Genomic DNA, 23483 nt, shown 5'->3' with positions numbered 1-23483 from the left:
GGCCGCCGCGAGTCCCGCGCGCCCCGGCAACAAGTGCCGAGCGCTGATTGGTCGAGCTCCCCAGGAGGGGCGTCGCGATTGGTCCCCGTGCCTCGGGCCGGACCTGCCCCCGCCGGGCCCCGCCCAGAGAGCGCTGTGAGCTGAGCAGCCAATCAGAGGGTCGTGCGCCACGGCAACAGTGGGTGCGAACCAATCAGCGCGTGTCGGGCCACTCCAGGTCCCGCCTTCCTCTCGGAGACCGCGAAAACGCGGCGGGCGGCGGGAACGGGGCGGGGCCTGCGGACCGTGCAGCCAATCGGGTGCGAGGGCGCGCGCCCGGTACGGTCCCGGTCTGATCCCGGTCTGATCCCGGTTCGATCTCATTTTAATTTGGGTTCTGACCCCCCCAGGTCCCACTCGCCGAATGGAGCCGGCCGAGGTGGAGTTTCTGGCCGAGAAGGAGCTGGTGACGATCGTGCCCAACTTCAGCCTGGACCGGATTCACCTCATCGGGGTCGGCGGGGCGGGACCGGGCGGGGAGGGAAGTTTGGAGACGCGGGGCTGGGGGTCGGGAGGGGGGGGACAGAGCCAGGGGACACTAAAAAGAGGGTCGGGGGGCTCATGGGCGGGGATGGGTCTGGAGGGGGGGCTTGTAGGCTTGGGGACAGGGCTGGGGACTTGGGGACACAGCCTGGGAGTCAGGGAGTGAGGGCTTGGGGACAGAGCCTGGGGACACTGGGAACAGGAGCTTGGGGGACAAGGACTGGAGGGCTGGGGGTGTTTGGGAAACAGCCTGGGGAGATTTGGAAAAGCTTTGGGGGGGCTTGTTGGACATGGTTTGGAGGTCAGGGGGACTTGGGGCCAGGGGAGGCCAAGGACGAGGGCTGGGACAGAGCCAGGGGACACAGAGTGCAGATTCTGGGTGGGTCTTGGGATCGGGGATGGGGGAATTAGATGTGGGTGGTTTGGTTTAGGGCATTGGGACTGAGGGTTAGAATCTGGGAAGATTGGGGGAGAGTGGCTGAGGGGATTGGTGATGGTCTGGGGTGTTTGGGAAGAAGGGGAGGGTATGGGAGGCACGGGGAAGGATCTGGATGGATTGGAGGTGGTGGTTTGTTTTCCAGGGAGATCTGGGTCCTTTCAATCCTGGTTTGCCAGTGGAGGTGCCTGTCTGGTTGGCCATTAATCTGAAGCAGAGGCAGAAGTGTCGGCTGATTCCTCCAGAATGGATGGATGTTGGTGAGGATGGCGGCTTTGGCTTCAGCCCTGGCCTTCAGTGGGTGCAATGGAAACACAAAATTAGAAAAACACCTATATTTCACCTTTAGTGGGGGATTTAATTAAAAAACACAAAGTAACTGAGAGAGAAAGATCTGATGTTTCATCCTGGAATTTTTTATATGCACTGTGAGAGTGGGGAGGCACTGGCACAGGTTGCCCAGAGAAGCTGTGGCTACCCCATCCCTGGAAGTGTCCAAGACCGGGTTGGATGGGGCTTGGAGCAATGCGGAATAGTGGAAGGTGGCAGGGGGTGGATTGAGATGAGCTTTAAGATCCCTTCCAATCCAAACCATTCTGTGATTTTGTGGTGCAGAAGGTATCATCTTCCCAATTAAGCCAGGTATTCAACTGCTGCTCCTCTGGAGAGTAGGAAGGACAGGGAGTAGATTGAATCACCAGCCCTGACACCTTCAGCAGAGGTCACTGGTCTTTCTTAGCAGTGCCTGGATAGCTCACAAGACTTGTTCAGAAAGAGCTTTGGGGACCTTGGATCACAGTGAAGAAATTCCTCCTTATGTCCAACCTGAACCTCCTCTGGCACAGCTTAAGGCCATTTCCTTTTGTCCTATCACTTGTTCACTGGGAGAAACTCTGGTTGACACTCTGTGAGGGGGGAGACCTTGGAGGCTGTGATGTCCCTGTCAGCATCTTTGTGTGCTTCCTCACAGGAGCATTTTCCTGCCCTCACATCATTTGAAGCTTGGATATAGAGTTGATCCTACAGAAATAACACATGTGTTTCCAGGGATGGGTAAAAATGTAACCTGGAGCACTGAAGGCCTGGTGATGCCTGATGATCCCTGCTTGTATTTTAGGAAAACTGGAGGAAATCCGGGACCAGGAACGGAAAGAGGACACATTCACTCCAATGCCCAGTCCCTATTACATGGAACTCACCAAGCTGCTGTTAAACTAGTGAGTAGGAGCTGAGCTGTGGCATTTTCCATCCAAGTATGCGCTTGCACGGACAATCTTTCAAGCCTTGGTTGGCAGCAGCCCCGGAGGGCGGCGGGAAGAGCGGGAGTTAACGGAGGTTTATCTCACAGCCTGCCAAGATTTCGCAGCAGCAGTTTCCTCATGGTAACTTTGCATTTCAGTAACTTGGGGATTGCTTGTTCTGTGGCCTCATAATTGGGGCTGTGCCGCTTTATTGAGCAGCAGCTCAGCGTGGAGGCCTGGAGGATCCGCAACACGTTCCACGGCTGCAATCTGTTCAGCAGCCTAAACCCTCCAGGCTTCTTCCTTGGCTCTCCTTCAGGAGGAAAGCTCCTCTTTCCTCAGCCTGAGAAGCAGGAGACCGGGGATATTCCGAGCCTGAGCTCCTGCCTGCTGAGGCATTTCACTTGTAAAATGTGCTGGCTGGTATTTTGCTCAGCTTGGGCTCTGGTGACTTTAAGCCCTCGATTAAGCAGGGTGGTCATTCCAGCTCTGGCTTTTCCTCTGGAGATGAGGCTCTTGGCTTGCAGCTCCCTCCCTCACGCTACAACAACCCTGACAGCTCTGTCCGTGCGAATCGATCGGATCTCTCAAGGTCCTTATGGCAGCGCTGAACGGCCTTAATGGGACGATGTGGCACATCTCACACAGCCCTTTCAGCTTAATTCTCCCTGATGGAGCCCCGGGAGCCCCGAGCCGGGGCTTTAATCGCGGCCAAGCCCTTTGATTCCCTGGCTGCCCGTGACTTTGGCCGGGTTATTGGCCCTCCGTGCACCTCGCACCAGCTGGGCAATTACAGAGCAGAAGGATTCTAGCGAGAACCAGATGCTGCATAAGAGCTGAGCATTCCTGGGTAAATAAACCATCCCAGAAATCCCAGCAGCACAAGTACCAGACTGGATTTTAATGTGGAGTTGCAGGTTTTTTTCCTCCGTAGCAAACTGCTCTGCGAGTGCCTCGGAGGGGTGAGGCGCTGCCAGCGTGACTTAACGCCGGTGACACAACGTACACGTCCCTTGCAGCCTGTTCTGATCCTCTCTTTCCTTTCCCTTTTCTAGTGCCTCAGACAACATCCCCAAAGCCGACGAGATCCGGACGCTGGTGAAGGACACGTGGGATACGAGGATGGCCAAGCTGCGGCTGTCCGCGGACAGCTTCGTGCGGCAGCAGGAGGCTCACGCCAAGGTGTGCTGGGGACGTGTAGGGATGGTCCTGACAGAGCCAGGCTGGGAGGGCTCCAGCTGCTGTGTGGGATGGTGGCGGATGGGGAATGAGCTGCTGGGGAAAGGCTGGCTGGGGCATGTTTTTCCTGCGCTGTCGGTGTGTCAGTTGGGAGCTCAAGCCGTGTTTGTTGAACCCTCTCTTTTCGGGCTTGTGGCAGCTCCCTGTGCCTTATGGAAACCAGAGAATCATGGAATGGTTTGGGTTGGAAGGGATATTAAAGGTATAGTTCCAACCCCTGCCATGGGCAGGGACACCTTCCACTAGACCAGGTTGCTCCAAGCCCTTTCCAGCCTGGCCTCGAACGCTTCCAGGGATGGGGAATGCTCTTGAAATAGTGCTCTTGGTGCTCAGGTGCTCCTCTTGACTGGGGTGGCAGCTGGGTAGGTCCCTTGGAATGTCATCCAAGGGGAAGTGTGGGCTGTGAGCTGCTTCCCGAGTGCCTTGCCCTCTACTGCTTCCTAAGATTCTGTTACCTCCCCTTTTAGCTGGATAACTTAACCTTGATGGAGATCAACACGACCGGGACTTTTCTTACCCAAGCCTTGGATCACATGTACAAGCTCCGGACTAACCTCCAGCCTGGCGAGACTGCCCACTCCCAGGATTTCTGAGTGGGAACTGGAATCTGGCCAGTCCCCACCTCCCTGCACAGACCTCCCGACACCTCCCAACCCTCATCCCCCCTCGGCAGCAGCTGCACGGCCTCACAGCCGGGTGGGAATTGCTCCGATGGCACCGGAGCGTCCCTGGGAGCCTCTCTGGGAGCGTCTCTGGCGCTCGGTGTGGGAGGTGCCTTGCAGGGCTCTAATGAGGCTGGGCGGGATCTCTCCTGTGGTTGTACTTCAGCGAGGGAACTTCTGAGGGCAGCACAGGCCACACGCTGCCTTGAAAGCCATAAATTTCGAGGCGGTGCTTCGCCATGGATTTTCTCAAAGCCTTGGGGAAAAAAAAAAAAAAAGGGGAAGATGTGCCGGCAATGAGGTGTCTGCTGGAGAGATCAGCTGGGAAGCAGATCCATCTGCTCTTTGCAGGACAAAAGAAAATGGTTTTCCCTCTCCATAGCCAGGCTATTGGGAAACATACATCTGACTGTTTTTTGTGTTTTTTTTTTTTTAATATTTTGCTTTTTTTAATCTGCAACCGTGTATTAAAAATAATAAAAATAATAATAAAAAATAATTGCAGCTGGGTGAATGGCATCAAATTAATCCCTGTGTGGTGTCACACACACAGGTTAAACAATGCTTGGAAGAACCTGCAGCTTTCTCCTTTGGCTCCAGCCCCAATTCCCTGCGGCAGAGAGACAGGCAAGGGCAGGATCCAGGGCAGGATCCAGGCAGGATCCTGGCCGGAGCCAGGCTGTGCTGATGGCAGATGTAATTATTCCCCGAGCCCGAGGGTGCCAGGCTGCGAGCGCTGCCCTTCCCCGAGCATCTGGGCCCGGCTCCTGCTGCCATCTGTGCCCTGCCTGCCTCTGCTGCGTCCCCAAAGGGCTGGGACAGCAGGAATGATGGCAGGAGCTGCTGGGAATGCTTGGAGCAGGGCTGGGAATGCTCGGAGCAGGGCTGCGTTCCCATCGCCGGCGGCGGAGAAAGAATCCGTTGCCGTCATTGTGGAAGAGTTTATTTTGGTTTTTGGATGTTTTCAGAAATTACAGCAATATATTCATAAATACCTAATTACTACATTCAACAAATAATATATTACATTACAATTAATTCCAACAAGTACACTTTGAACATGTTTAGGGTTGGTTTTTCTCCTTTTTTGGGATTTTTTTCTTTTGCTTTCTTTCACAGCATCTAACCTGCCCCCAGCGGGCTCTGCCGTCCTCTCCCTCCTTCCAGGCATCCCAGGCTCTGGCACAGCTGCTCCAGCAATTCTGCACGGGGTGTGCACGGACACGACCGCTCACCACAGCCCCAAGGGGAGGAGAAATGCTGAGAAATTGGTCCAAGAAACCTGATTCTGGGCTGGTGAGGACGGAAAGTCAGGACAAGAGGCTCTACAAAGCGGGGCTACATCCCAGCCAGGCTCCTCATCACCGTGAGAGATAAACTGCCAACGATTTTCCATCCCTAGCTTCTTCCCCCTCTCCTCCACAGCACACAGGAAGGGAAAAGAGTGCAGCAACGAGTATTTTGCCGTGTTAAAATTCCCTGTGAAGCCCGGAGTTGGCAGCGGCGAGGCCAGAGGCTGGCGAGGCAATTGGGGATTTAAAAAAGATTAAACTAATTTCTGTCACAAGGGCATTTTGCTTTTTAATCTTGCACAGCTTTTTATATTTGGTGAAGCCAATGGGAGAGCGGGGAGCAGAGGGGGGTTGGGGAGGGTTAATGCTTTCTTTGCAAGTGCAACAAGGGAATTTAAAGCAGGAAGCAGAGGTCACCTTTTCCTGGAGATGTGAGCTGGTCTCGTGGCGAATTAAAAACAATTTATAATAAATAATTTAAAAATAATAATAATAAAAAAAGGCTCCCCCAGGGGAGCTGGGGCACACGATAGGTTAGAGAGAGGCTAAAAATGGCACCAAGCCTGACCCTGTCACCCCATCCTGGTGGCACCAAGACATCCCTGCCCGCCAGCAGGCACAGCTCAACCAGGAATGTCCCCATGGTGCCACCAACAGACCCACAGGGATCCTCTTTCCCCCTGCCCAAACTGCCTTAGCACTGCTCTGATTGTCTTGATATTTTGGGAAGAGGGACAAGGACACCCCAGTGTCACCCACCCCCCAACCCTCCAGCCCTCTCGGTGCAATTCCTCTGGGTTTTGAATTTGGCAGGTGGAGACTGTTCAAGGCTGAGACACCACTCGGCACCGTGACACCCACAACAACCTGACTGGAGCAGAAAATACCCCAGAAAGCAAAGAAAAAGGGTAAAAATAATAATAAAAAAAAAAAAGACCAACAAAACACGGGAGGGTGGAAGAACTCAGCTTCCCAAGGGACTGGTGGTGGGACAGCATTGGAAAAGGGGATTTATTTTTCCTGGGTTTAAATTCTTTTTAAAACACTTCAATATCTTTTCTGGCCTGACCAGCAGCAGTACAAACACTAAAAGCAAGTTAATGCTTTTGCCAAAAAACAAACAAACAAACAAACAAAAACAACAAACCAGAAAGAAAATAAAAATGGAGGGAGAAGGGGAAACAAAAAAGAAAAAAAAAGCAGAAACATATTAAAAAAAAAAAGCAAGCTTTTTATAACAATAATTAAAGCAATAAAAACATACAAAACTTTGTTGTTTTTTAATATATATACACAGTACAAGGCTGAAGCACCTTTTTTTTTCTTTTTTTTTTGACTGTTCAATCCCAAAGCCGGGGTGACAAGGTGACCCCGCGTGTCCCTGCCCCTTCCCCGCCAACCAGGAACAAAGAGGGACCTTCAACCAGTTTATTGACTTTATTTTTTGATAGCGAAGTGCATTTCCAGTGGAAACCCCGGGATGGGGGTGCCGTGCTGGGAGCGGGGGGCTCGGCAGCACCCGGCCCCGCGGGGCTCCGCCGGCTTTAGTGTTGTCGGTGGAGACCTTAATTGTCTTTTTTTTTTTCTTTTTTTCCTTTTTTAGAAAAAAAACCCCAAAAGAACCAACAAAAAATGAGCGTTATAAAGTGTGGGTGGGTGAAAGGGGGGGGCTGCAGCGTGGTGGCCCCCCCAGAGGGGGGGACAGGAGGGGACAGGCTGGGGGCTGCTGGCCGTGGGATGGGCTCCCAGCTCCCGTGCTCCTTTGCTTCATGCATGGCACATTCTCCGTTTATTTATTTATTTATTTCTTCTTTTTTTTTTTTTTTTTTTTTTTTTTTTTTTTTTTTTTTTTTTTTTTTTTTTTTTTTTTTTTTTTTTTTTTTTTTTTTTCAATTTTATTTTTTTTAGCTTCAAACCTCCCAGTGAAAAATATTAAATATTCAAGGTAATAAAATAGATTATTATTTCTAGACTATATGTTCGGCCTGGCCCAAGGAGCGTCACCTGGGATACCCCTTGAAATAACCCCTAGACCACTGCATTGCAGGCAAGGCAAGGCACTTCCGCAGGTGATCCAGCTCGGCTTGCAGGCGCTCCCGCTCCGACACCATCTTCTGCTTCTGGGTCCTCAGCTCCTGTGGGCAGCCAGGGACAGGGAATGGTCAGAGGGCAGTGGGGGAGTGCTCGTGCAGCAGGGGATGTGGGTTGCCTGGGGAATAGGGTGGGGGGCACTGAAGGGAATGGGCACTGCAGGGTTTGGGACACAGCAGGGGATGGGCAGTGCAGGGAATGGGCAGTGCAGGGATGGGCACTGCCGTGTTTGGACACTGCAGTGATGAGAACTACAGGGAATGGGAACTGCAGGGAATGGGGCACTGCAGGGAATGGGATCCCTTGCGGGGTTCTGGACTTACCTGGATGCCCCAAGGCAAATGTGGTTGCCCGTGGCATAGCGTGGAGGGAATAGGGTGGGGGGGACTACGAGGGATGGGGCACTTCAGGGAATGGGCACTGCAGCGCTGCAGGGATGGGAACTGCAGGGATTGGTGCTGCAGGAACAGGACACTGCAGGGATGGATGCGCTACAGGAGGATCGGGTGCCTCAGAAGCCCAGTGCCCAGGAGGATTGGGGATCCCACAGAGACCACATGCCCAGGAGGACTGGGAGGCCCTCAGTGCCCAGGAGGAGGGGGTGCCCGTGCCCACTCACCGCCATGCTGTGCGACAGCTGCTCCGCCGTCAGGCTCAGGCTGTAGTGCTGGGCCTCCAGCCGCCGGCACTGCGTCTGCAGCACTTGGCGCTCCAGGTTTTGTTCTGCAGGATTCAGAGGAGAGAGGCTGAGCACCGGCTCCTCTGGCTCTAGGCCTGGCACAGAGGATGCCAGCCCTGCTCGAGGCAGCGATTGCCCCCAGCACCCCAGAGCATCCCCAGCCCCTGCACTGCCCACAGGGAACCTCTGGGTCCCGCTGGGAGGACGCTTGACAGCCGTGAATACACTGATTTTTCACATATAGATCACTTTTCTCCAGTGCCTGCTGCTTTCATGCTTCTCCTGCAGTGCTGGAGATTCATCACTGCTTCCCCAGCCCATCCCAGCAGGAACCAGAGATGCCTCCGAGGGGAAACCAAGGCACAAAGTGGGGGTTCACCCTCCGTGGTCCGCCCTGCCCCCATACCTTCTATATGTTCCTGGTAAGCTTCAAAAATTGCCTCGATCCCTTGCCACTTGGGCCTGGGGTAGTCTTCCTCCTCTTCCTCCTCCTCCTCCTCCTCGTCCTCTTCCTCGGAGGCCGAGTCGCGGGGCAGGGGGGGCAGTGCCCGGTGGGGCAGGGGCCCCTCGGCCGTGCCGTTGTGGGGGGCCCCGGCCAGGCGGGTGGATGCCTGGAGCTCCGGGATGTTGTAGTGGATGGAGGCGTCGAGCTTGTGGTTCTGCTCCGCCGTCAGCGCCGCCGTCCCCCCTGTGGGCACCCAGAGTCAGCCCCCTGCCCGCTCCCTGCATCCCCCAGTGCCGCTCTCCAAGAAGAGGAATGCTCCCCTCAAGGCATTAATTCCACCCTCTCTGGACTTTTGGGGGGCTACAGCACTTTTCATGGGTTTGCATCACTTCCCATGCACCGCAGCAGCTTTATTAGTCTCACTCATTGAATTCAGTGAGTTTGGGGGGGGTTGGAGCTGGGTTATACCAGTGCCTTGTTTTTGGCTTCAAAAATGAGCTCTAGGGATGCTCCAGCGAGGTTGCTGGTGACAAACCCTGGTGGGGAGACAACAGGGTGCTACAGCAGTGACACCCAGCCAGCTTCCCACATTCCTACTTTTTTTTTCTGGACATCAGGAAGAATTTCTTTACTGAAAGGGTTGCTAAATATTGGAAGGGTCGCCCAGGGAGGTGGTGGAGTCCCCATCCCTGGAGGTGTTCAAGGAAAAACTGGACGTGGCACTCAGTGCTCTGGGCTGGGTGACAAGGTGAGGATCAGGCACAGGTTGCACTCAGTAATCTCGGAGATCTTTTCCAATCTCAATGATCCTGTGATTTTGTGATTTGTGCTTCCCATTACCTTTGTGCTTCTGCAGCGCCTTCTGAGTGGACTGCAGCACTGACTCGTGGAACTGATGGGCAAACTCCTCGGCAATGAAGGGCTCCCAGGGCTTGCTCTTGCCGTTCATGCTGTGTGACAGTGGCACCGGGATGTCCTTGGGCAGTGGACCCCTGACGTAGCTGAGGATGCTCAGTGCCTTCTTCCCGGGGTGCCCATCGCTCAGTCGGGGCTTCTCTGCCGGCACAGTGCCCGACTCCTTGGCTCTCGATAGCTCCTGGGGTCTCAGCTGGTCCAACCTGCCGGGCTCCACCGTCTTCGGCACCTCTGGCACGGAGACGGCGATGCCCACAGGTTTATCCGGATCCAGCAGGAGTGGTGGCACTGGTGGCTCTTTGGGAAGAGGAGGAGCGATGGCTGCAGTCAGGACTCTGTGTGACCCTCAAGGCAAAGCTGTGCCCCTCATCCCAGCAGGCAGGGGATGCTCCCAGCCAGCCGAGAGCCAGGGAAGGGCTTAGGGTGCTTACCAGCAGTGGGGGCATTGGGGCTGTCCCTCGGGGAGCTCTTCACCACCACAGCGGCGGGCGTGGTCTTCTGCTTCATGGCCTGGAGCATCTCCACCAGCTTCTCTTTGTCTGCGGCATGGGAAGCTGAGGTTTAGTGTAGCCTCTGCTCAGCAGAGCAAGCTCACAGGCCCAGGCAGGACCCCTCTGTGGCACCCCCAAAGCGGGGAGCAGGGCCCGGCCTTGGACGTGCACGGGGCATGGCTGTTACCTTTCCTCTTCTCGGCGCTGATGTGCGTGAGGTTGAAGATGGTGAGGAAGCGTTTCTTCTCCTCGAAGTTGGGGCTGTTGTTCATCTCGTCGGGGCTGTAGCGGGTGGAGAGTGGGAGGCGCGGGGAGGGCGTGCGGCGCTTGTTCTGCACCATGGGCGGCGAAGGGCTCCGCTCCCGCAGCATTCGCCGGCGTTTGCGCCGCTTCTGGCTCAGCAGTTCCTCCTTCTGCTGCTGCGTGGTGAGGCCGAAGAGCTGCAGGAACTCCAGCTTCTGGGGCGACAAGGGGGAGAGCAGAGCAGGGTCATCCCCAGAACAGTCCCCATCCTCGTCTCCATCTTAATCCTCATCCCCATTCCCATCCTCATCTTTATTTCTGTTTCCATCCTCATCCTCATCCCCATTCTAATTCCCCTCCTCACCCCCGTTCCATTCTCATCTCTATTCCCTTACCTACCTCACCATCCCCATCCTCATCCCTAACCGTGCAGTGCCTCTGCAGCCAGATGAAGATGGTGGCTTCAGTGTAACACTGGAGCTGGTGTTGAGCAGGGGCTGCTCCTCCAGAGAACAGGGACAGGGGGGACCAGGAGGGGACAGGGAGTGCCATCAGTACCTCAGAGGACGTGTCCAGCTTCAGCGGGGGCTGCTCGGCCACACAGCGGAGATGGGCCCGCACCTCCTCCTCATCGCTGTCGTCACAGGAGTCGTCCAGGTCGTAATAGTACCCTGGAGATGGGGAGAGGCTGCCCTGAGACTGGGGATACCACAGGGACCTTCTGGGATCCCAAGAAATCTTCTGGAATCCATTGGGACCCCACTGGGGATGGGGGTGCAGCAGAGTGCTGGTGCAGTGGGGTGGGATGCCAGAGGGGAGCAGTGGGGGTCCAATGTGGGGCCCAGGAGGACGGGAAGTGCAACTCAATGGAGCCCTGTCCCCCCTCCACCAGCCAGGGGACCTTGGAGGGCATCGCCCACCCCTGTGTCGCCACTTGGCACCACTATGGGAGGGGTGGCCAGGGGTCAATGGGGCAGGGCAGGAGGAAGGCTGTGGCTGAGCCCCAAAACCCAACAGAGCGGGGACAGGAACACCAGCCCCCTACAAGTGCTCCATCTCCTCCTCACCACCACTGTCCCTGCTTGCACACAGTCCCATTAATATTTAAAACCCACTTATTAGCCTCAGTTCATCATTTATTAATTGGGCATGTCTGGAGCAGAGGGTTTACCAAGCCACTCAGATGCAGGAGCTGCGGCATCCCTGGGAGACCCCCCGGCTGCTCCCCCACCGCAAGGTCCCGGTCCCAGTGGGGGCATCCCCGGTCCCTCACCTTTCTCCCGGGCCTCCCGCCGCCGGCGCTCCTCCAGGTCCAGTTTGCTGACCAGCCTGCGGTGCTGCTGCACGAACTCGTCGTAGATGTACATGGGATCCTGGGCGTGGGGCTGGGGGGGCCGGTAGGGCGAGCTGGGCTTGGTGGCCTCAGGGAAGGGGGTGGCCGGGGGTCTCTGCTGGCTCAGGATGCTCTGAGTAGACTTTTCCAGCTCAGCTAGGAAGGGGGTGTGGGTGAAGCCCCCGTGCTCCGGGGCACCGGGCTCCCGTCCCGGGGGGTATTTCTCCAGAGCATCCCTCTTCCTTGCCCCCTCCTCCAGCTTCTCAGGGCAGAAGACCCTCTCCACCTTCACCAACGGGATGCCCTGACGGCTGGGCTCGAAGGGGGCCGGGTGGCCGTGGAGGGTGTGAGGCTCAGGGAGGCGCCGTGGGGGATCAGGGGGGTTCTCCATCAGCGAGACGGGGTTCCAGAGGGACGTGGTGACGGGGTGGTGCTGGGGTTTGGGGGAGATGAGTGGTGGGGGCCCACCGAAGTGCTGCCCTGGCTCCCGGCTGCTTGGCTCGTGGCGGCTCGACCCCGACCTGCAGGGAGAGGAAAGGACCGGAGAGGTGAGGAGCCAGCACGGCCACCGGAGAGTTGGCAGCACCCCAGCATTAGGGGATTCTAGGGGAGAAACGTGCCAGTTAGGGCCACCTAGAGAGGTTTCTGCATGTGGGGCTGCCACGCTTGTCCCCTCCTGTGCTACCAACCTGAGAGATGGGGGCAGAGTTAAGGCAGTGCGTGGGTGGGTTGGGCAGGGATGTGGCTGCATCCCCAGGGTGCTGGGTAGGAGACTCCAGGTTTAACCCCCGCATGGGGACAAGAGGTCCACTAGTCCTGGCACAGCCCCGGCAGCCAGGGCAGTGCCCCGGTGCAGCCCTTCTCTGACAGTCGGAGCCAGAGCCAGCCCGTTAGCAGGATAAATATTTCATGTGCCCAAGCTGTGCATTTAACGCTTTTCCGCTCCAGCGCCCTGGAGCTCCACACACGGAGCAGCGGGTTCAGTTCAGCCGCCATCGTGTCACCGCCGCTATCGTGTCACCGCCAGCGGGGAGCACCACCTGCCCTCTGGGATCAGTCCTTCTCCCTCCCTGCTGGATGTGGGATAAGGATGGGGATGGAGCATCCCTGGCTGCAGGTGTTTCGGGGTGACCTTGCTGCCTCCTCTCTGGTTTGGGTGGGAGGAGTGGATGGGGGAAGGAGCCTGCAGCGGGCGCTCGCCTTTGTGCCGCCCCGTGATCCGCTCCTTATTATCCTTGATGAGCTGCGCTAATCCCCTGGATACCCAAAAATAACAAAGGGAGCAGGCGGCAGAGCTGGCTGGATGAGCCTGCACCGCTTAAGTGCTCAGCAACGGGGGTGAGCCAGCCCTTGTCAATCAACCACAGGGTGCAGGCATGCTCCACTAACCCCCAAACTGCCCAGGCTCGGTGCAGGTGCCCCCCAAACGAGGCATCCCAGTGTCTGGCTCCGCTGCACGGGAAGGGGGGAGCTGCAATTAGCGGTGCCGGTGGCTGGGCAGCACCTGGCCACTCGCCACTGGCCCCTGGCCACCTCCCGGGCTCATCGCCTGCCGCCGCGCAGATGTCGGGCACCGGGAATGCTGGACGCTGCCAGCACAGCCGGCCTGGCTGGCACTGCCTGGCAGGGACCCGCTGGCGCCGGCCCGGGCATCATGGCTTCCGCTCACAGGGATGTGTGAGGAGCAAAGGGCACAGCTGCGGGGTGATGGATACCTGGGAAGGGGGCAGAGCTACCTACAACTCTGTGAGCACAGCCATAGGCTCAGGGGGGAAACAGGTCATCATATCACAGCACCATGGAATGGTTTGGTGGTTTGGGATGAAGGGACCTTAAATCTCATCTTGTTCCAAACCCCTACCATGGGCAGGGACACCTTCCACTAGACCAGGTTGCTCCAAGACCCTTCCAACCTGGCCTTGAACACTTCCAGGGATGGGGCAGCCACAGCTTCTCTGGGCAACCTGTGCCAGGGCCTCACCACTCTGACAAAGAAGAATTTTTTCCCAATATCTAATCTAAACCTGCCCTTTTCCCATTTAAAGCCATTCCCCCTTGTCCTATCATTCCAGACCCTTGTCCAAAGTCCCTCCCCAGTTTAAGATACGGATACTACAGCAAAGAAAGCTGCAGCATGGAAAATGCAGCTCAGTTTCAGAGGGAATCTCCATCCCTAGAGCAGGGCTGGCATCATCCCTACCTGGGATGCTCAGGCCGGTGCTCGGGCTCAGGCTGGCTCGGGACACGCCCCATGTCCAGGTGCTGCTCCAGCACTTGTTGCCGAAACTCCGAGACTTGGGACTGCCGATCCTCCTTCTCCTGGCGCAGCCGGCGCTGCCGGGCCAGCCACTTCTCCTCCTCGTTGGTGCGGTGGATGAGCAGCGCCGTGGCCGCGCTGCTCCCCGGCAGCGGGAACACGCTGTGGTTGGGGATAAGGCTGGGAACTGGGTGGTGGGAGCCCGGTGGTGGATGCAGGGGGTGCTGGATGGGCTTCGGCGTCGGCAGTACCGAGTCCTTGAGTTTATCTGCATTGGAAAAGGGGCGATGGACTCAGGGCATGGAAAGAGGAGGATACCCATGGGTGGCTATCAGGAAATGCTAGGGTGAAGACCCCTGTGGGCGGGAGGGACCCAAAGTTGTGGGGCTGGAGCTCAGCACAGGGTGCTGCCCTCTCACTGCCAGCCCAGCTGCCCACCGTGCTCAGCACCGGGCACGGTGCCACCCCAGACCAAGTCAGATGGCACAGGCACCCTGCTGCTGCTCCGAGCCACCGCAGCTGGGCTCTTGGCAAAGCAAGCTGGCAACCAGGAGAGCCCTGTTCCATCCCCAGCCACCTCCCAGAGCCACTGACCCCCGTGGCTTTGCCATCTGGAGGGGAGAGGGGACCAAGGCAAGCTGTGCCAAAGGCAGCAACTCCTCCAGTGCCACCCGTGGGGACGTTACCTGGTCTGCCGGGTGCCAGAGGCTCTGCTGGTTTGCCCCGCTCCTCGGCTGGGTGTCCCCGCAGCCCGTGAAGCTCTGCCACGGGCAGGAAGGGCCCCTCCATGGCTTTCACCATGCTCAGTTCCTTCTCCCGGGCACGCTCCCGCTGCCTCTCCAGCTCCCGCTCCCGCTCCTTTTCCCGCTCGCGTTCCAGCTCCTTCTCACGTTCTCGCTCCCGTTCCCGCTCCTTCTCCCGCTCCCGGTCAGCTTCTCGCTCCCGCTCCTTCTCCCGCTCCCGTTCCCGCTCCCGCTCCCGCTGCCGCAGCTCTTCATCCATTTGCAGCCTGCAAAGAAAAGCCAATAAGAAAAGCACCAACCCCAAACGTCCCCTGGAGCACCCCAAAACCACCCCCAGATGCCTGTTGCCATCCTCTAGAACACCTCCAAGCCCACTCCCATGCCTGTCAGCATTCTCTGGAGTGCTCCCAGAGATTTTCCCCAAAGCACCTCCAAACAACCTTTGGCCATCTGTCAGAATCCCTTGGAGTACCCTCAAACCGCCTCCAGTCACTTGTCAGCATCCTCTGGAACACCCCCGAATACCCAGATCCCTGTCAGCACCCCGTGGGACACCACAAAACTCTCAGACGCCTGCCAGAATCCCCTGGAGCACCCCAAACCCACTCCCACCACCCACCAGCCCCTCCGTACCTCTCAGCAGCGAGGCTGGAGATGCGCTCGGACTGGAGGGCGGAGAGGGAGGAGTGGGAGAGCTCGGGGGGGTACCGTACCCCCGAGAGGTGCAGGTGCATGGCCGAGGGGTGCAGGGGTGGCAGCGAGCCCGGCGCTGGCAGTGGGTAGAAGGGGGACCGCAGTGCTGACAGGCAGTACGACTCATCCATCCTGGGAAGACAGGGATGCTCAGGAGGAGCACAGAACCCCCCCAGTTCCCCATGTGGGAGCTGGATGGGGGCCACCTTCTGCTGGGAGAAGGTGCTGGAGAGCCCCAAAATGCCCCCCAGCGCAGCCCAACTGTCCTTTGTGGATCACGCTCCCCATTCCCCAGCCCAAAGAGGGATTCCAGCACCTCCCTGGGATCCCGAGGTCCGGAGGTGCCCACCTGAAGGCAGGATGCGGGAAGGGGTGATGTGTCAGGTAGCTGGGGTGGTAGTAGGCAGCAGCAGTGGCCGGGTCGAGGCCGAGGGGCGGCAGGGAGGACATGCGGAGGTCCTCGGCCGTGTGGTAGGGACGGAAGCTCCGCAGGTAATCCTCGGTGACTGCGCTGGGAGGCACCACGTGGTGGACCGGCCGCTGCAGGCTGTGGGGGGGTAGGGAGATGGTCACCACCCCACCCTGCCTCCGCTGGGGAGATGTGACTCCCCCCAGGATGGGACAAGAGCTCGCAGGGGACACCTGCATCCTGCAACCCCCCGCGCCCCATCCATTCTGACCAGACTCACTTGAGAGGTGGGAAGCGGGAGTCCTGGACCACGGAGCTGGGAGGCAGCCCGAAGGAGTAGGGTGTCCCCAGGAGGTGGGAGGGGACGGTGGGACCCCCTGCTTTCTCCTGTGTGAGTGGGGGCTCCGAGATGAGGCGTTCGCGGGCGGCGCTGCTGCTGCTGCCTCGTGACCCTGCTTCCTGCTGGAAGGAAAAGGGGCAGGAACGCCAAGATGGGCATTAGGGAATGGCACAGGGATAGGGTGTCCCTGATGTGTCCCCACTCAGAGAACCCCAGTGGGTTCCCAGTGTGCTCAGAGGGATACCTGACTGGAACCAGCACCCAAGGGAGAATGCACCCATCAGAGCATCCCCCTGCATCCAGACTTTGGAAGTGCAGCTGGAGGGGTGTTAGGGTCTGGGGGTCTACACTAGGGGAGCACCAGCGGGAAAGGGGTGCTGAAGCCTGGGAATAGTTGAGGGCAGGACACCCATTACCTGCCTGGAGATTTATGGGTCGCTTTGTTCTCCAGAGCCATTAATCATCCAGGGAGGACACGGGCAGGGGAAATCCAGCTGGGTTTTGATAACAGCTATAACCCAGGGGTCAGCCTGGAATCCTCCCAGCTCCCCTCTGGCATCAACTCCCCCACCCTGACATGGGGCCTCAGCCATCTCCCCTCAGCTCCCATTCCCAGTGCCAGGATGGTCTCTCCTTCCAGCTGAGGAGGCACCCCCCCAGCAACGGGGACCACTTGGGGTGACAAGGGAGCCTGCAGGGGTTGACAGCTAAGAGGGTGGCGTCCAGTAAGGCAAGATTGGGTTTAAAATTGATTCTTTTGATTCTTCTCTGTTTAGCAGCACAGCAGGAGGATGGCAACACCCACAGCATTCCCCACCTGTCCAGCCCTCCCCATCCCCTCCCATCCCATCCCGCTCCCCAGATCCTCCAGGGCAAGTCGCAAGTCCCCAACCGTTAGGGACAGCCCCAAGGTCACCACGGCCGGCACAAAGGGCGCCGTGTTCCCCCCCTCCCCTCCACCTCTGCCGCCTGCACGGAGCAGGCTCATTGTGCGTGCCAGGCTCTGCTCTAATTACCTCCCGTCTCGGGGCGTCACGCTGCGAGCGCGGCTCTGCCACACAATAACCACGCTCGGTTACCCCCGCGCCGGGGAGAGGCAGCACAGGGGGGGGGACACGGGGGGACATGGGGGTGGGGAGCACCCGGACACCCCACGTACCCCTCCGAGCGCCCGGGGATCGGGTTCCATTTATTTTCCTCCCCCGCCCTCAGTGTTTCTCATCCCCTACCCTTGCCTCTCTCCGCTTTGTGGTTTAATTAGTCTTTCCAAGTGGCATAATCCCCCCGGGAATCTGCTTGTAGCATGCGGAGGAGAGGAGAACCACTAACGATGCTTCTTAATTAGCCGCTCTTCCCCCCCCACCAATCCTCCCCGCGCCTCCTTCTTCCTCGAGCTCCCCTCCGGATGGCAGCCCAGGGATGATGGCAGCCCAGGAATCATGGCAGTGCAGGGACATGGCAACTCGGGGACACCACGAGGAGGAGAAGGGACATAGTGGGGGACAGCCCTGTGATCCCTCAGGAGTGGCAGTGCAGATCACAATCCCACCCCCCAACCTTTAATGGTGCTGGGCATCCAACAAACATAGCCATACCTGTCTGCCCTCGCTCCTCCAGACCCCGTTGACTGTCTTGGTGGGGGCGATGGTGACGACGGGCGGCGTGCTGGGCACGCTGTGCCCCCCTGGGGGCACGATGATGGGGCCCATGGGGCCACGTTTGGGGGTGCTGGCGGGCGAGCTGTGGTTGGTGGCTGGCGAGGAGACCGGGGACGACTCGCTGCTTAGTGAGGACCCTGAAATCAATTCAAAAATTAAAATGAATTGGGAAAACACAACAGTTAGCCGGATTAAAGCGCCCTCCGAACACGATGGAGCCACTCCTGACAGGATGCCCCACTGCAGGGACCAGGGATGGGGCACAGGGATGCTTGTAGGGTGGTCAGCATCCCGCCAGATGCCCAGACTGGACAGCTATCCTCCCATCCTGGGATTCCCAGGAAGCCCTGTCCCAAGGCAGGTTCCCACTGGTGCTAAAGGGCTTCACCTCAGGTAGTGGGATGGGCACCCTCTTTCTCCCTAATAGTGGCTTCCAATCCCACTAGTCCCATAAAGCCCCTTGGCACAGGTGACACCAATGTGATGACAACCCCAAACAGCCACATCTTCTCAAGCTGAACCCAGAGACTTCTTAATCCAGCTGCAAAAGTTGCCATGCACAAGCCAGGGTACCCGGAGACACTGGGATGCAGTGACTCCCCAAAACCCTCCAGCAAAGCTTTGGCCTTATTTGCATAATACATCTGTATTTTACATTATCTCCACCCAAGGGATGTTGGCCATATTTCCAAAGGAAAAATAGAAATGGAGTTAAAGCAGAAAGTGGGAAAAGTAGAGCTGGAGCAGAAATACAAATTCCACATTAAGCACGGCACACAGTGCCTGGCGTCCACTCCATGAAATGCTGCCCCACTCCTCTAACCCAGCCAGGCAGCCTGGGGGGGCTCTGATCCCCCTAAACCCAGCTCCCTCCAGCCTGGAGTCTGGGTGAGGGAGAAGATTCTGATATGTTGGCAGGGATCAGCCTTTGGAGAGAGAGGGGTGGCCCGTGGTCACCACAGGATGCCAGCAGAGAGGTGACGGAGAGGCTCCCTGTTCTGGCACTGAGCCTGGCACTGGGAGGGGCCTTGGCTCCCCTGAGTGCGCAAGCCCTCAGGTGTGCAAGCCCTCTCAGGTGTGCAAGCCCACTGCCCTGAGTGTGCAAGCCAGATCCTTGCCCTGTGAGCACACCGGCCAGCTCCCTCAGGAGTGCCAGTAGCTGCTCCCTCACCCTGTGACCCCTGCAGCCCACCTCCATCCCCTCGCCACCGGGAGGAAGCAACGTCAGGAATGCCACGGGGAGGCAGGAGCATCCCCAGGTGGCGGGAAGGATGCTGGGTGGGAAGGATGCTCCAGAAGGATTCTCGGCGGGAAGGATGCTCAGCGGAGCAGAGGCCAAGCGGAGCATCCCGCTGCCGGCCGCCCTCCCGTATTAATTATTCCCGAGTCGCTCCGAATCGCTTTCATTTGAAGAGCAGCAAGGCTAGGGGAAGGAGAAAGGCTGTCCCCAACAAAGGAGGCCGCCGCACGGATTTGACACCCACTGAAGTCTATCTTGTCAGCGCAAGGCCAACAACAATTAGCAGCCTAATCCCCTCTGAGCTGGGAAGCCATTACTCACCACGCGATAGCGTTAACAATCAATACCATCACAATGAGCCCGGCAATTAATGAAGCTAAAGTCTTACTTCAGAACCTTAATTCTCGCTGTGTGGCTTTAAATGGGAGGGTTTGTGATCGTTATAATTAACTGGTGGTATTCAGCCAGGAGTTAGTCAATGAAACTAATCTGGATTGGAGATGACAAGAGGCACAGTGTGATGGTGTCACCTTTGTTTTCTGACCTCCCGCTTCCCGCTCGGCGATAGCAGATTAGCAGCCCGGGCTGACAGGCAAATGTAATTAACAGCTGAGACCCTGACAGAGAACAGGGAAAAAAGAAGGGAAGGGAGGGTGGAATAAAACCCACCCTGCGGACAGCCCGGGGCAGGACAAGAGGCAGGAGTCCCTGGGCAAGCAGTGGCTTCATAGGGCTTTGCTGGAAGGAGCCCCTGGGCAGGTGGCAGCTTCATGGGGCTTTGCTGGGATAGGATCAGTTAGGATGAGCCCCAGCAGTTTGGGATGCTGTGGGACAGTGGGACATCCCTAACAGATGCCCCAGCAGAACTGTGAGTCCATAAAACTGGAAAAAAGACATCAAAAGACACCAGATCTTGTGTGGATCTTGTTGGCATCGTCCCATAGCTGGCAAAGCATCTCCCACGGTGGGAAAGGACAAGTGGTGAATACCTCTTGTTGTGGTAAGTGGGTGAGGATTTTGGCGCAAAGCAATTCATTTCATGGCGCTAAAAGCCATGGCATGGAGAAAAAACTCCTTCCCAGCACACCCCCAAACCCACACCAGTGAAAAACATCCAGGATGAGCCACTTGGGGTACTCAGATAGGCGAGGGTGGGGAGTTTTGCAAACAAACTATGCAGGTGTTATGGGGAAATCCGAAAGGAATGTGGCTGCTTCTCCCCAGTGCCATGAAATCTGTGCCCAAGCCTGATGATGTGCCTTGGGATGGGCTGAGTAGTATTGGTAGGGCATGACCTGTGGGGTGTAGGGGGAAGGAAAGGCAAAATAATCCCCCAAACCTAGTCAACTGCTCCAAAGGAAGCAGATGGGTTCCAGAGGAGGCAGCTGGGGAGAACCAGGAGTTCCCAGCAAGGATGAAACATCACCAAAACCTGGTCCCCTCAGTTCACAGCGACATGGTGTCCCCATATGCTTCCTTGGGAGCAGTTGATGCTTCAGGTCATGGCTGTGATGGGGTTTTGGGGGCTGGTGGGGGGCTCCGAGGAGGGTCTTGCAGATGGTGCTTCTAAAAAAAGGGTTTCCCAAATCGAGCCTTGCAAAAACGGTCTTAGAGAAAGGATTGTCCCAAAACGGCCTGTTAAAAAGGTCTCTTGAAGAGGGTCTTCCAAAAAGACCTTGCTAAAAATCCCTTGCAAACAGGTTGGGTGTCTTCTCCAGGGATCAAAGCACCCGGGCGGTGGGCAGCGACCCTAGGGGAGCACCCACCAATGCAAATGCCATGGATAAATGCTATTTCATCCCAAACTGATGATGCCAGCAGTCTCCTGGTGAAGCACTTCACAGCCTGGGGATTGGCTGCCTCCCCTTCTGCATGTGGGACAGCCCTGATGATTCCCATGGGACATGCTCCCTGTGGCACTGGAAACCTCATGGTGCTCCAGAACCACCTCGCACCCCATCACCCCACATCTGAGCAGAGAGGGGGGAGTAATGGAGGATGCGGGTGACAAGGAACGGGGACCTCCTAGTGAGCCCAAATTTGCTGTTTAGTCATGGACTTTGAGGAAAGAGCAAATTTGAGGAACCTCCAGAAAGAAACAGCATTTGGGTGAAGCGCGGTGGGAGGGAGCAGGGCTGGTTTTCCCCCACACTGCGCTCTCCCAGGCTTTCTCCTGGGGTACAGCGAGTGATCTGGCACTTGGATTACTCCGGCTGAATTGAATTTCTAAACTGCCCCCTCGAGACACGGCGCCGGGGAAAGACATTAGCTGGGAAACGGCGAGAAAACACCAGCTCCGGCTCCCGGGTGGCAGTGGGGGGGAAAGGCACTGGCGTTTGTCACCCCCCTGTCCCCTGTCCCCATCCCTACCTCGGGGCTCCTCGGCTTGCTTGGCGAGCTTGCGGAGAGCGGCGGCGAAGCTGGAGGAAGGTGCTGCCTGGACGGACAAAGTGCTGCTGGCTGCAGGGCTGCCATTGGGGACGATGGAGCCGTTGAGGGGGGACGGGGTGAGGGGGCTGACGGTGGCGGTGGTGCGAGTGGCAGTGGAGAGCATTCCTAGGGACGGCGACTTCGGCTCATGGCTCATGCCTGTGAATGAGAGAGCCTGGGTTAAGCAGGGACTAACCTGGAGAGCGGATCCTCAAATCCCCCCACCTCTGGAGCTGGAACAACCAGTGCAACAAGCAAGACCTTCCCTCTGGTTCACCACCTCACCCTAAAATGCATCCCAAGTTCAGGCAACAGGGGCATCCCATGGCCTCACTGAACCCCTGGATAACAGAGCAAGGGGACTCAGTGGGGCCCCATGGTAAGACAGAGGGCGTTTTGAGGGACACAGGGACTTCAGGATCCTGATGGAGGTGATGAGAGTGAGGCAGTCCCCTGACTTGTGTGGTGCTGCCAAAACCCAAAGCACCACTGCTGCAACCCCTAATTGCCACCATTGCACCCCCAAATCCCCATAACAGCATCACTGGTTCCCCAATATTGAATCTGAGGATCTGCAGCACTGCTCCCCCAAATCCCCCCCACTGCATTCCTGGATGCCCAGCACTGCACCCCCAAATCCCTAATATTGCATCTCTGGATCCCCAATATTGCCCCCCCAGATTCCCATCACTGCATACCTGGATCACCAATACCTGGATCACCCCTGTCTCTTCAACACTGCACCCCCAAATCCCCAATATTTTATCCCTGGATCCCCAGCATTGCACCCCCAAGTCCCCACCACTGTATCCCCAAATTGCCTCCATTCCATCCCCGGATCCCAAGCACTGCACCCCCAAATCTCCAGTATTGTATCCACGGATCCCCAGCACTGCACCCCTAAATCCCTACCACAGCACCTCCTGCTCCCCACAATGCACCTTCAAATCCTCACCACAGCCCCCCGAAATCCCCTTCATTGCACCCCAAAGCACCGAGGTGCTACAGGGCACACTGACCCCCAAAACTGGGGTTCAGGAGCTGAGCAGGAGGGTGCAGCCCACCTCATGTGCCCCCCAGCTGTCACACCAGTTGCTCCAGGGCTCTCCACCTCCCAAAACAGCAACTGCTGATGTCAGGGCCCTTAAAATAGACTTCACCGAGCAGCTTCATTAACACCAGGCTAAAATTAGCCCAGCTCCCAGGTGGGCAGGCGGATGGAACAGGGGTGGTCATGGGGCAGCTCCCCAGCTCCCAGTGGGGCTGGAGGCAGCTGGAGGTATTGACGACGCCAGAACACCTGGAGAATCCCATGACAGAGGGGAGGGGGTGGGTAGAGCATCACCGCGGGAGACCCCGGAGCATCCCGTGGCAGCGGCTGGCTGGGTAGAGCGCCGGGCGCTGCGGGAGCCGGGGGGGCACGAGTGGCACTCAGCGTTGATTAATCTTTGCCCCCCGGCCCCAGGAGAGGCGGCCGGCGCGGCGGCGCGTTCCCCTCTGCCCTCATTATACAAGCATTTATTAACTCCGGTGCTCTCAGCCATTGACTGCCGCCTTGTCGACACGCTCGGCTCATGTAAATTCATTACCAGAACAGCTGGGAAGCCAACCCGCCACGCCAGCCTGGCCCCGGCACCCCCAGGCTCTGCACCGGCACCCCCGGGCTCTGCTTCAGCTTGTGGACCCCTGGAGGAGTCCTTGGTGCCGCCCCCCGAGAGCGAGGCACCGGGATCTACCTGCCCCACCAGGCACCCATGCACCATCCAAAGAGGATGCAGCACCCCAGGCACAGCCTGGAACTCCCTGGACGCTGCCCTGAGCACCGCTCTGCATCCCCCAGGCACAATGCTGTATCATCCAGGCACTGCCTGACACCCCCCTGGCACAGCCCTGCATCCTCCAGTCACTGCCCCACAACTCCCAGGCACAGCCCCGTGTACTTGGGCACAGCCCAGCATCCCCTGGGCACTGCCTCACATCCCCCGGGCACAATCCCGCACCCCCTAGGAACAGCCTTGCACCCCCAGGCACTTCCTGGCATTCTCTTGGCTGCAGTCCTGAATTCCCCAGGCAGTGCCCCCCATCTCCCAGGCCCTGCCCCACAGCCCGCAGGCACAGCCCCAC

At 57.7% G+C, this 23483-nt stretch overlaps 2 protein-coding genes across 5 annotated transcripts in view; one reads left to right on the top strand and one right to left on the bottom strand.

Moving 5' to 3' along the window:
* The first annotated feature begins 328 nt into the window (after positions 1-328).
* GINS2 (GINS complex subunit 2) lies at positions 329-4038 on the top strand. The gene is made up of 5 exons (XM_027890587.1): positions 329-493; positions 1104-1218; positions 2076-2175; positions 3255-3381; positions 3906-4038. The coding sequence occupies exons 1-5, from the start codon at positions 404-406 to the stop codon at positions 4029-4031; spliced, it is 558 nt and encodes a 185-aa protein (XP_027746388.1). The 5' UTR covers positions 329-403; the 3' UTR covers positions 4032-4038.
* A 2652-nt stretch (positions 4039-6690) lies between these two features.
* The window catches only part of GSE1 (Gse1 coiled-coil protein), a 101618-nt gene continuing 84825 nt past the window's right edge, over positions 6691-23483 (bottom strand). The window contains exons 3-17 of one of the 4 annotated variants that reach the window (XM_027890546.1): positions 21300-21518; positions 17627-17826; positions 15972-16153; positions 15632-15829; positions 15223-15414; positions 14533-14855; positions 13790-14114; positions 11530-12110; positions 10815-10927; positions 10201-10471; positions 9954-10076; positions 9448-9819; positions 8569-8850; positions 8103-8206; positions 6691-7527 (exon numbers count right to left, since the gene is read on the bottom strand). In XM_027890546.1, coding sequence (XP_027746347.1) covers positions 7393-7527; positions 8103-8206; positions 8569-8850; positions 9448-9819; positions 9954-10076; positions 10201-10471; positions 10815-10927; positions 11530-12110; positions 13790-14114; positions 14533-14855; positions 15223-15414; positions 15632-15829; positions 15972-16153; positions 17627-17826; positions 21300-21518 — 3620 coding nt within the window. In that variant the 3' untranslated portion in view covers positions 6691-7392. The remainder of the gene's footprint in view (positions 7528-8102; positions 8207-8568; positions 8851-9447; positions 9820-9953; positions 10077-10200; positions 10472-10814; positions 10928-11529; positions 12111-13789; positions 14115-14532; positions 14856-15222; positions 15415-15631; positions 15830-15971; positions 16154-17626; positions 17827-21299; positions 21519-23483) is intronic. The other 3 variants (XM_027890563.1, XM_027890555.1, XM_027890572.1) reach the window with 3 other exon arrangements.

This window comes from Empidonax traillii, unplaced genomic scaffold, assembly GCF_003031625.1.
Source record: "Empidonax traillii isolate 1590-97213 ecotype Southwest subspecies unplaced genomic scaffold, ASM303162v1 scaffold13:size3042203, whole genome shotgun sequence".
Classification (NCBI taxonomy): domain Eukaryota; kingdom Metazoa; phylum Chordata; class Aves; order Passeriformes; family Tyrannidae; genus Empidonax; species Empidonax traillii.
The sequence above is the reverse complement of the archived record's forward strand: the minus strand, read 5'-3'. Positions and strand labels throughout refer to the sequence as shown.

Excerpts from the sequence above, each read along its gene's own strand:
- GINS2 (XM_027890587.1), top strand. The coding sequence starts at position 404 with ATGGAGCCGGCCGAGGTGGAGTTTCTGGCCGAGAAGGAGCTGGTGACG. Across the intron at positions 1,219-2,075 it reads TCCAGAATGGATGGATGTTG|GAAAACTGGAGGAAATCCGG; the intron begins GTGAGGATGGCG and ends CTTGTATTTTAG. Across the intron at positions 3,382-3,905 it reads AGCAGGAGGCTCACGCCAAG|CTGGATAACTTAACCTTGAT; the intron begins GTGTGCTGGGGA and ends CTCCCCTTTTAG.